General features: G+C 41.2%; 1 protein-coding gene across 1 annotated transcript in view; it reads left to right on the forward strand.

Moving 5' to 3' along the window:
* Window positions 1–6,641, forward strand: part of wry (weary) — a 178,024-nt gene extending 171,383 nt beyond the window's left edge. Inside the window, exons 10-12 of the mRNA XM_067154803.2 lie at window positions 942–1,102; window positions 1,339–1,451; window positions 6,293–6,641. Of these exons, the coding sequence (XP_067010904.2) occupies window positions 942–1,102; window positions 1,339–1,451; window positions 6,293–6,437 (419 nt within the window). The 3' untranslated portion in view covers window positions 6,438–6,641. The remainder of the gene's footprint in view (window positions 1–941; window positions 1,103–1,338; window positions 1,452–6,292) is intronic.
* The last annotated feature ends 3,847 nt before the right edge of the window (window positions 6,642–10,488 follow it).

The raw sequence follows: 10,488 nt of genomic DNA on the forward strand, positions 1-10,488 counted from the left end.
TAACCGAGTTCACTATAGCTGAGTGTTCATTATAACCGAGTTCACTATAGCCGAGTTTTCATTATAACCGAGTTCACTATAGCCGGGTTTTCAGGATAACAGAGTTCACTATAGCCGGGTTTTCATTATAACCGAGTTCACTATAGCCGAGTGTTCATTATAACCGAGTTCACTATAGCCGAGTTTTCATTATAACCGAGTTCACTATAGCAGGGTTTTCATTATAACCGAGTTCACTATAGCTGAGTGTTCATTATAACCGAGTTCACTATAGCCGAGTTTTCATTATAACCGAGTTCACTATAGCCGGGTTTTCAATATAACAGAGTTCACTATAGCCGGGTTTTCATTATAACCGAGTTCACTATAGCCGAGTGTTCATTATAACCGAGTTCACTATAGCCGAGTTTTCATTCTAACCGAGTTCACTATAGCAGGGTTTTCATTATAACAGAGTTCACTATAGCCGAGTTTTCATTATAACAGAGTTCACTATAGCAGGGTTTTCATTATAACAGAGTTCACTATAGCCGGGTTTTCATTATAACAGAGTTCACTATAGCCGGTTTTTCATTATAACCGAGTTCACTATAGCCGGGTTTTCATTATAACCGAGTTCACTATAGCCGGTTTTTCATTATAACCGAGTTCACTATAGCAGGGTTTTCATTATAACCGAGTTCACTATAGCAGGGTTTTCATTATAACCGAGTTCACTATAGCCGAGTTTTCATTATAACCGAGTTCACTATAGCCGGGTTTTCATTATAACAGAGTTCACTATAGCCGGTTTTTCATTATAACCGAGTTCACTATAGCAAGGTTTTCATTATAACCGAGTTCACTATAGCCGGGTTTTCATTATAACCGAGTTCACTATAGCCGGGTTTTCATTATAACCGAGTTCACTATATCCAGACTTGATTGCATTTTGTTTTCAGAGGAGTTTATCCTTGAGGCCATCCCGAGTGTCATCGCTCCGAGCAAGCAGGAGAGCCAACTGGACCTGCAGATGCCCATCTCAATACATTTGGACCATCTTCACAACGTGTACATCGCAGCCGGGACATTGGCTTGTGCTGTCATCATTGTTATTCTCACCGTGAGTAAATTGTTCCTACTTGTTAAGTCGTGGCTGAATTAAAACCGGAAAAACTCTATAGTGTCCTAATCAATCGTTCTGGATCAACGGGCAAAGCGATAGCATGCTACGTCACTGTCAACCTTTGTAGTTTCTCAATAACAGCATAGCATTGCATGCATTTTAGGCTTAAGTTAAGTAGCTCATGGAATTTCACACAGACAGCGGGCTGATCAACACACCTTGTCTCTTTGCAGGTGGCGGCGTGCCACTGCCGAGTGCATGAGACCTACAAGAGGTGCTTCCTAAGTACCTCTCCATTCCTGCCGTGCAAGATGGCGCCGTTCAAGGAGGTTACGAAGACAACCAGGTAAGGTCACGAAAAGGTTTCATGTATACACGTTTGTCCTAACACAGGAAGACAGGTGTAGTTCAAGCAGGATCCTAATTTCAGAAAAATCTTCTTTCCAAGATTGGAATACACTCTTAAGAATTAAATTGAGGACAATGATCCTGCTACCCTCCGACTATTGGCCCTACTTGCTTTCAGCTGCAAACATTCTTGTTACTTTCATGTCTACTACCTCTGAGTAAGTCGGCCTGCAAACAGAGCGATGTGACGACACAGTAATTTCGACGACAGATGGCTCACTGCAACTGCAAGCTCACTACTGTATTAACTTTTCTATACCTTGATACAATTTCACTTTCTATGCTACGATTACGAATACTAGAGTGAGTTTCTCTCATTGGTTGGCCGGCAGGTGCACCCAGCTTACCTGGCTCCCGTTGACTCATCACTGCCCGCTCCGCGGCATAGCAACAAGAAAATTATTACAGTTACCTTGTTTGGTTTCAATTTTCGTGGCCCGCCAAGCTGAGCTCTTTGAAACCCCGGCGTCTTGTCCAAGTTGGTTTAGGTATTTTGTTATCTTTTTTTACTCTTCCCTCGTTAAGTACACGTTTTTTAACACTTCGCTTTTTATCGAGTAAAGAACCAGTTCCTCCCCATTTTTTACGAGTTTCCGCATGGTTTCCCTGTGTGGGGGGCGTACACCTGGAAACTGTGTTACAAAATATTTAGCGACTTCCCCGAAAGAGTTTGTTTTCACATAATGTACATACATAAACACCCTTTCCTCTACCGTGTACACTTGTGGAGGCATTACGAGAATTACACTGACTTAGCAAATGTCATGGGATTGTCACCTAATAGCGTGTAGGGCCGCCTCTGGCCCTGCGAACTGCAGTGAGACGCCGTGCAAGTGAGTCAGCAAGTCCCTGGTAGTCCCCTGGACGCAGCTGACACCAAATCGTTTGCAGAGCGGTCGCCAATGCTGGTCTGTTCGTGGGTGCAGGATCCATGGTACGGAGCCTGCGTTCCAGGACATCCCAGATATACTCGATAGGGTTCATATCGTAGCTCCTGGGTGGCCATGGCAGTCGTTGGACCTCCGCTGCATGTTCCTGGAACCATTCCCGGGCGACGTGGGAGCGATGTGGCGGCGCGTTTTCATCTTGAAACACCGCAGAACCGTCTGGGCACTGGAAGGCCAAAAAATGGGTGGAGATGGTCTCCGAGCAGCTCAACATACCGCGTACCATTCAAAGTTTCTTCCAGAACAACTAGGGGGCCCATTCCATACCAGGAAAATGCTCCCCAGACCATAACAGACATAGACACCAGCGCCCTGGACCACACCTTCGAGGATCCATCGCTTCATGTGGTCTGCGCCATACACGGTGCCTCCCATCGGCATGGTGCAGTTGAAATCGTGATTCGTCCCACCATATCACGTTACGCCATTGTTCCAGTGTCCATCCTTGGTGACTGGCGACAAATGCGCATCGTTGTGCCCGATGACGTTGGGTTAACAGTGGCACCCGTGTGTGGCGCCGGCTCCTATACGCCATAGAACCCATGTTCCTACGGATTGTCCACTGAGAGACGTGTCTAGCACGGCCTGTCATGAATTGAGCCGTGATTTGTTGCACGGTTGCCCGTCTGTCACTACTGACAATCCGTCTCAGATGTCGCCAGTCACGGTCATCGAGGGTGGCTGGACGGCCGGTCGTTCATCTGTTGTGGACGGTGACACCCGCATTCAACCATTCACGATACACCCTGGACACGGTTGATCGTGTGAAGCCGAATTCCCGCACCACTTCCAAAATCGCACTTCCCATCCGTCGGGCACCGACCATCATAGCCCGTTCGAACGGTGACAGATCACGACGACGTTCCATGTTACACCTGTCACATGCACATCCACTGCTCACAAGGTCCCCTATACAACTTCCGCTGGCACAGGGGGCGTGTGGTGCGCAGACAACCCCGAAGTAACACTTCACAACTGGAGAACAATTGGAGCTACAGATCAAGACTTTCTAAGCACGGACTTAAACTGCGAAGTGCGGGTATTCCCGTGCTGTGTAACGGGAAGTGATGAGTCAACGGGAGACAGATTATCTGGGCGAACTAATGAGTGAAACTCACTGTGCTGCGTTTTTTCTATATTATCATTATTCTCATCATCATCATCATCGTCGTCCATCACTTCATTACCATAATTATCTGCATTGGTATTCCATTAAGTTAACAGCTGTAATTTTTTCTCATTATTATTAATATTATTATATAAATACCAGAGGTGCTCACGCTGAAGATTCCGTCACGCAGCGTGTGCTATTCAACCACAGTGAGCTTGTGGTGAGGTCATAAGCCGTTAAGTTTGGTCCAAGTTCTCCCGATCACTGCTGCGATACACGAGTTTGAAATGAAGGCCATTTTCAATGTAAGGAATAAGTTATTTACGTTCATAACAGTTTATATATTTTGACCAGATACAATAAAGAGGGCTACTCAAATATTTTTGTAACGTACATAATGAATTAAAATATTCACTATTAAATTTTAAGGGGTTCTTTAGAAGCATTTCTAATATAATACAGAGTTAAGGTAAAAAGATAAACCCACCAACAATCCATTTATGATTACCGAGAATAATACCAGTTAGGTTATTTATTTGAAGACGTACTGTATATCTGGTTTTAGATATATTTATATCGTTGTTTTACTTTAATCTTGGAGTAGTATAAGTGGACAGTTCGGAGGCCTCCTCCTCACAGGCGGGAAATTTGAATTTTAGCGTGAGATTTGAATTTGTAAACAAAGCTACGTGCTTTTTTTGACAGCTGTCAAGCGGCCATCTTTAACCTCAGTGCCGGTATCTTGATGGGGCTAAACCTCAATGCTGCCATCTTTACGGCACTAAACCTTACGGGCGGGAAATTTGAATCTTTGTTTACAAATTCAAATATCCCGCCAAAATTCAAATTTCCCGCCTGTGAGGAGGAGGATATGAAACTCCTTCGCCATTTCGAGGCTAGCTGTCACCATCGAACGCCTGATAAGTTTAAAATGCTATTTGAAAATCCAGTGAACAGGGAAATTCAAACAACACAAAAACACTGTGTAAACTCAAGCAGTAAACTTGTTGAACTACGTAAATATATATTACTTTTCCTGAATGCATAACAAGAATTTTACTTTTTAATAAATTGAAATACTGTCATTCCCATCCAAGGAATTGTAAATCGTATCATGAACGCTTAAACCCCCTTTGTAAATTGTAACACAACAATAATTATAACGTGTTAGTTTTAATTGAATGTATAAATACAGTCGAACCTCGATATCTCGAGAAACCTCGGGAACTAAATTTTATTGGAGCATACCGTCTTTTAAGCATGTACAGCTTATACTGAATATATTATTTTAACAGTATTTAAAAATATACGAACAAACTCTATTCGACGGCATCAATTTAATTATAACCCCTATTATAGTGACTTTTTAGAAGACAGGATACAGTAGTAAAACAAGAAACATACCTCGGTTAATACCTTTTGAAAAAAAATCTTCTCATCAATCCCACGCAGCCGAGATTCGTAAATGGAGCTTGTCATCCACCACTTCGGAGGGGTTGCTTTCGTATGTGATCGGTAATTAATTCACACCTGAGAACCAGCGACGCTTCCCCGATTTTCCGATCATTAGAAGTTTTAATTTTTCAGTTCCTGTCATATTAGCTCCCAGTATCACTGTACACCTTTCTTTACCTGTTAACTGTTCCTCACAAACCACAAACGCCGCAATGCACAGTTAATGTTGAAAAAGTTCGACTTACAGAGTATTTTTTACTTCAAGGAAGGAAAACTTTGCTTCGAGAAATTCGTGTAACCGAAGTTCGAGCAATAGAGACATAAATACCCGTAAAGAATTGGACAAACGGCCGGGAAATATAAGTTACTTCGAGATACTAAACATTCGACTAATTGAGGTTAGAGATATCCAGGTTCGACTGTATTTTGTTCTCGACTGTGCAAAGATATGGACGGAAATAAAGTTAATAAATTTCCCCTTGGGAAAATAAAATTACCATAAATGAAACAGGAAGGTCGATTTTCTGGCGATTTTAGCGGTTGTTTTCTTATATACTCTACCCAATCCAACACTTCGCTGAGTAGTGGTCGAGAGCTTCGCAATGACAATCGAACGTCGCCGTTCCCGTCCTGCAAAGGGTTTTCGCTCTCCCGCTTCACTGTGACGTATGCTCGCTACGTTAGCTGCCCTCATTTACGTCACGCCAACCCGGACGCACTGGGCTATCCTCAAGGGGCACCCAGCTGAGCACCTATGGTATATACATTCTATCTCATAATCTGGTTAGAAGGGAGAGCCTAATGGCGCTTGTTTTGGCATAAAAATAAATCGAATCTAATCCTGGAAGAATATACATCTTTGAAATGATCGACCTATTCCGGTTTCGTCCCTGACGTTCAGTCCTTGTCTTGCCGACTAACATCACTTCAGCTCCGAAAATACTAACTGGCATACTATAACATCTATTAAAGCTCTAAGATATTTGAATGCTAGCTTTCAACACTGACTGCCATTGACAACAAGTCAACCGCATAGCCCAGACGGCTTACTATATTTCCACAAAACTGAATCCCCCTCCTCCGCTATTTTATACCTTTCACTAAATCGTTCATGTACACTAAGAACAATGAGGGTGATAGGTTAGAGCCTTGTGGAACACCTGTATGTAAATCTCTTTGTAGACCTAGGAATGTTTTAAATATTTGCCATGCATATAAGCTTGTATTGTTTGCCGATAAGTTAGCCATGAAGGTTGTTGCTTTCAGCTCAAGAAGTCGAACCCTGACGCTGGAAAACGACAAGGAGAAAGCCTCGGCGTCGTCAAATCGTTCCTTCCCAGCTCTGGATACCACTGAGATGTACTACACGCTGGACTTCAGCGATAGCCAGAGCTCGCCGCTCATCCAGTAGGGCTGGCCTCTTAAGGGCCGCGCTTGACTGAAATAGTACAATCGATTGGACTTTTAAAAGAAAAGCTCTAGAGAAATCTTTTTGCAATGTTTGTTATGGCGACTGACTTTTTTTTCTCATTCAATGTTGATCCTGTGCCATTCATATTTGAAATGTTATTGTGAATTATTTGTAATATAACTCAGTTTATTCATTTCTAAATAAACTGCAATGACTCGCTTTAAACGGGAGGGAGTTCTATTGTCCAAGAGCACAAGCGTGAGGAGTGTTTAAGGTTGAACTGTTAATATTTACCAAAAAATGCGTTGGAATTAAACGTTGGAATATATCTTCTACTTTTTCTTTATCTCAGCCTTTTCCCACGTCACGAAGGGACAGCTTTGCTTTGTTGGATTATTCTCTTCCATAAATGTCTATCAAATGCTTCTTCGCTCGTACACCTTTTTCTTTCTATCTCATTTTTCATCTGTCTCTCCTCCGTGACCCTTCAATTTCCAGATTTCCAACGATCCATGTACACTATGAACAGTGAGGGTGATAGATTAGAGCCTTGTGGAACCCCTGAAAGTAATTCTCATTGTAGCCCTAGAAATGCTTGTGGCACGTAGGTACATGGGAACGTACGAACATGGAAGCTAAGAAAAAATGAGGATGTGCATAACAAGGCGAGCAAAGTAACGGACATCATCAGGAAAATGAAGCTGACTTTCTTTGGTTTTGTGCTCAGTCTATCTATCGGAACAGATCCTAACACAAGTTTGGAATCTCAAAGGTTAACCCAGACGGCACCAAGAACTGGCTCAGCGCGATAATGGAACAAAATGTCCTAGAAAGGCGCATTTTAAAACAAAAATTCCAAGATTGGAAGGTACCTGAGGATGAGGTCAAACTAGCGAAACACCTTCCCTTCCATCTTTTCTCTTAGATACCCTTCTACCTTGTCTTTCCATCTCATTTTTCATCTTCCTCTCTTCCTTGACCATCCAATTTCCAGATTTCCAACGATCCATGTACACTATGAACAGTGAGGGTGTTAGATTAGAGCCTTGTGGAACCCCTGAAAGTAATTCTCATTGAGAGAATGAAGGACATGTGTGCGAGGATATATAAACCTGGTTGGAAACCTAAATAAACGTGGTCCAATGAGTCCGTAACGATGTTCAAAATAATATGTACGTCTTGTGTTGACGACATCCAGGGAACAGACGTTGCAAACAATAGTTCGCGCCACTCCAGTGAACCAACAGCCAGCGACTTCAGTGGTGAACCCGAGAACCTTATGTGCACAGACTAATATGCTGATTTATTTAAGGACACTCAGTTTATTTTTAGGGTCCTGTGAGTGAGAGATAAGGGTTTTCTATCTCTGAACGAGCACCTGGAGCAAGCAGTACAACAGCTTGGAAGACGATCAACACGATGAGACCCGACTACTGAGGACCAGATGGGATAGTCGGTCCAAGCGCCAATTTGGCAGCACAAAATTTGCTCCATCACGTCCGTCCTAGTTGTATTTCGAACGACTAGCAGTTGTGGCGGACTGTCCAGTAACAATACTTACGTCAATTAATTCATCGGTTCCTTTGTTGTTTACAAATCCTTTGATTTGATCACACATTACCAACAAGCACGTAAGCTCCAAATTCCCACTTAGGGGAGAAAAGAAAGCAGCAATCCAGAAAGGACGTACTGTATGGCCTGCTAGTTCTCCTGACCTCAACTCATTTGAGTTTTGTAAAAAAGGTGGACAGATCATACAAAATTTACTGGTAAGGGTGTTTCTCCGGTCGAATACGGTAAGAAATTTAAATTTATGTTTTTAAGTGCTGGTTACTTTCATAGCCAGTTTCTACAATGTCAGGTCAGTTCACTAAGGTGTGGTCATTGCAGTTTAGATATATGCACTTATCTCCTCTTTAGGGCACGTTCGGCAGCTTTAGACTTAAGTGAGAGGCGACAAGCTACCACTGGAAGACAGAAGGACTAGTTCTGCTTATGATGGGGTGTAAGTCTGATTCATCAGCTCTGAGTAGGAAGAGTTCAACGAAAGGCCGTACCCAGGAGGGGGGTGGCAGGTTAGGGGGTGGAGTTCAAACCCCTCCGAAGTAAAAGTGAACTTGAGAAATTTAAACAGTATATACGGGTTTTGAAATAGCCTGCGATAAATTAGAAATATTATTAAAAACAGGGTTTTGCAGAATAAACATAAAATCTCTGTCATCTTTAAATGTTACTCTATGAATATAGTTAACAAAATTTACTGAAAACGTAAGTGGATAATTTAATTTTGGTAAGATATACGGATATATATTTTGCACCATAAACATCCCTTTCAATAAACACGGCCGGCCAGTAAGGTAGTTGTAAGGGTGGCGCTAACACGTGGATAGGTTTCCCGCCCATGTGAGCGTCCACATAGTAGACTTAGTTTATTTTTATTTTCGTCCACATGGTGGATTTAGTTCATATTTTTTCTCTTTGTAACGGGAACATGTATTTGGCCCGAAAGCCTGTAATATTCTTCAATAAATATAAAAATCAATAAACATATAAAATTATTTTCATGTTACCGAGCTGCTAGAATTTTGTTAAAAATGAATCATACCTCTAAATATGTTTAATTCTTGCAGTGAAACGCATTGTTACCTCCATTTTTTAAACAAATGACAGAAATCTTGTGTAAAACCGTATTCAGCCCACCTGAACGCTAGCAACCTAAAACTATTTCAAACATTCTTTCCGTAAAATCTACTCGAAAGTAAAAGATATTTGTTACTATAGTTTTTGTTTTCGGAAGACCCCCGCTGCACACCAAATAAATCCTAACCGCTCCGAAAAAAATTCTGGGATGGCCTTGGTTCCAAGCTTTCAAATATTTGCATTGAAGCGTGTTATACATTAAGCAAGGTGGATTACAGAAAATACTTCAGTTCTCCACAACAAGTGTTTTGTACGTACATTATTATTGAGCATTTCTTTTGATGAAAACAACATTGATTTTGAGACATTCACTTTTAACAGGTTTTCAAAATTTTATTTCTGTACTTTTCAAGAAATATCCTAATAAGGTAAAAAGGAAGAACAAATTATTCACTTCTCTCGAAAAGAGAAGATTCCTCTTAGTCCATGAAATATCGTGAGGTTAACAGGTAATTTTTTGTATGAATTTTTGGAAACTAATAAGATTTTGCCTGTAAACCCTTCGATTTTTAAATAAAAAACAAATAATTTAAGTGAATAATCCAATAGTTTGATTCCTTGTTTCTTTGTGAATATGAGAATAAATAAATCAACTCAGGGATACAGAAAGTGATGTTAAATTTGTATGGCTGTTACTAGCCTGGATGGTAGTACGAAAACCTGGAATCTTCGGTATGAAGACGACACTCAGCGTCTTCTAAAGTGAGCTCAGTTGTCTAGGTACTACTCAGAGACTGGTCTCCAAATTTCGTCCTTACATCAGGGCTCAATGACTTTCTTGCCAAGTGACTGATTGTATGTGTATTTCCAAGTGAATGCGGTCCTTTTCTTCCAGTGGACGCCTGAGCTAAATGTTGTGTTTATCACTTTTGGAAGCAAATAAATCATAAGATTGACAAAAAAAATCTGAGTTAAGTAAGTAGTGGGTTGTCAAAGAGTCCTCAAAGATGTACTTCAAATATTTCCTAAAATTCACCCCGTCCGTCGGCTTACTGTGACTCTTGTGTCCTTTGAAGGACGCTAACTTAAGTGGTTCACAGAAATGGGGTAACACCCACAAACATGTACATAGTGTCTGTAGTGTTCGAGAATTATACTATAAGTCAAAATACGAAACTTTTCAGTACAGGCAATTAAATGCTTTACATGATATCAGCGTAAAAACTTGACGTTCTACAAAACTAATATTGAATATACAGAAATAAATATCTTATTTATAATAATAATAATTGTTACCGTGTTTTGGTGGTAGGTAGAGGTGGAAGAAGGTGCGGGCGTGAATGGGTCTCAAACTACGGAATCAAAGTTAATGTAAAATTTAACAAGGTTATATTTTCTTTTCAAGATTAAG

This window comes from Anabrus simplex, chromosome 10 (genome assembly GCF_040414725.1).
Source record: "Anabrus simplex isolate iqAnaSimp1 chromosome 10, ASM4041472v1, whole genome shotgun sequence".
NCBI classification, from domain to species: Eukaryota; Metazoa; Arthropoda; class Insecta; order Orthoptera; family Tettigoniidae; genus Anabrus; species Anabrus simplex.